The following is a 1749-nucleotide window of genomic DNA, read 5'->3' as shown; positions in this document are numbered from 1 at the left end:
TATAAGTTATATCATGTGATTTTCAACTTGAATTACAACTTCTTATAAAGTTGACAGTTAATGAAAAAGCCCTGGCAGTCACAAAGTCAGATCAAGTAATTTTAGAATGATGTGCTAAATAATTTTGTAGTTATTTGAGTACTTTTTCTTGAAATTTAATGAGACATCTAAGAAGACTAAGCATCCTTTGAGTGATGGAGGACTGAACCTCTAATCGTGGATCACTACCGTATTGAGTTATTCCAGAGGAGACTATTTTTGGTTGTAAAGGTTCTCAGCACAAGTGCTACCAAGTTAGGGGACTTACTCTATGCCAGTGTATTTACAGTTGTTTTGCCACCAGCAGAGAGTGAATTTCTGAACCTGGAACCCTTTCCCGGTTTATCACTGCTGACTTCTGTGCCACAGACTGACATGGTTTAAAGAAGGCTCTATGAAATGTGTGACTGATGTCAGGCCTTTGATTCCTCTTGTCTGTGGACAATCTACTAAGATTTTGAGATAGAACCTCTTACTTGTAGCACCAGCAAACTCATCTGAAGAGAAATTGCTTGTCAAGGGAAGGTATAATAGGCTCTTTGAATGAATTCATAGATATTTACTAAATGTTTATTGTGTGTAAACCACTGTAGCAGATATAATCAGAAGTTGTATCCAGAGCATAATGGATGTGTTCATAGTCATGTTCACGATTTCATTACAGGTCCCGTCTCCTGAGCTCACATCCATGAATCAGCCCTTATAGAAGAGTCAATGGGACATGTTAACAATGTGACAGAATTTGTCCTCCTGGGCCTCACTCAGGATCCTGAGCGGCAGAAAGTATTATTTGTCATATTTTTACTCATCTACGTTGTGACAGTGGTGGGCAACCTGCTCATCGTGGTGACTGTTTTTGCCAGCCCTTCCCTGGGCTCCCCCATGTACCTCTTCCTTGCCTGTCTGTCACTCATAGATGTGGTTTATTCCACTGCCTTTACACTGAAATTGGCTGTAGATTTACTCAGTGTTAAAAAGACAATTTCCTTCTCTGCTTGCATGGGACACTTGTTTTTGGACCACTTATTTGGTGGCGCTGAGATCTCCCTGCTAGTGGTGATGGCCTATGATCGATATGTGGCTATCTGTAAGCCACTGCATTATCTAACTATCATGAATAGACAGGTTTGCACCGTGCTGTTGGTGGTGGCCTGGGTTGTAGGTTTAATGCACACTGTATTTCAAATTCTCGTTGTGTACGACCTCCCCTTCTGTGGTCCCAATGTCATCGACCACTTCTTCTGTGACGTGTTCCCATTGTTGGAACTTGCCTGCACTGATACCTACTTTCTAGGCTTCATGTTGGTTGCCAATGGTGGTGCAATGTGTATTGTTTTCTTTATCCTTCTTCTAATCTCCTACGGAGTCATCCTAAATTCCCTTAAAAGTCACAGTCAGGAAGGGAGACGCAAAGCCCTGTCTACCTGCAGTTCTCACATGTTGGTGGTTGTCTTCTTTTTTGTCCCCTGTATTTTCATATATGTTAGACCTGTTTCACACTACCCTATTGATAAATTTATAACTGTGTTTTATACGGTTATCACTCCCATGTTGAATCCTTTAATATACAGCCTGAGAAATTTGGAGATGAAAAATGCTATGAGAGAACTCTTTTGTAAAAAGTTAACTGTAGCTATAATAAAAATATGTCAGCCATACTAAACGCATTTGTTCCTAATTCTGAAGCAACAAACAGGTAGTGAATTCTAA

General features: G+C 40.3%; 1 protein-coding gene across 1 annotated transcript; it reads left to right on the top strand.

Annotated features, from left to right (window-relative positions):
* The first annotated feature begins 753 nt into the window (after positions 1 to 753).
* On the top strand, positions 754 to 1701 carry LOC105309370 (olfactory receptor 4A5-like). The gene has a single exon (XM_011385491.1). The coding sequence runs from the start codon at positions 754 to 756 to the stop codon at positions 1699 to 1701; it is 948 nt and encodes a 315-aa protein (XP_011383793.1).
* Positions 1702 to 1749: the final 48 nt, after the last annotated feature.

This window comes from Pteropus vampyrus, unplaced genomic scaffold, assembly GCF_000151845.1.
Source record: "Pteropus vampyrus isolate Shadow unplaced genomic scaffold, Pvam_2.0 Scaffold733, whole genome shotgun sequence".
In the NCBI taxonomy this organism is placed as follows: domain Eukaryota; kingdom Metazoa; phylum Chordata; class Mammalia; order Chiroptera; family Pteropodidae; genus Pteropus; species Pteropus vampyrus.
The sequence above is the reverse complement of the archived record's forward strand: the minus strand, read 5'-3'. Positions and strand labels throughout refer to the sequence as shown.

What these genes read in the sequence shown, in the direction of transcription:
- LOC105309370 (XM_011385491.1), top strand. Translation starts at nt 754, where the DNA reads ATGGGACATGTTAACAATGTGACAGAATTTGTCCTCCTGGGCCTCACT.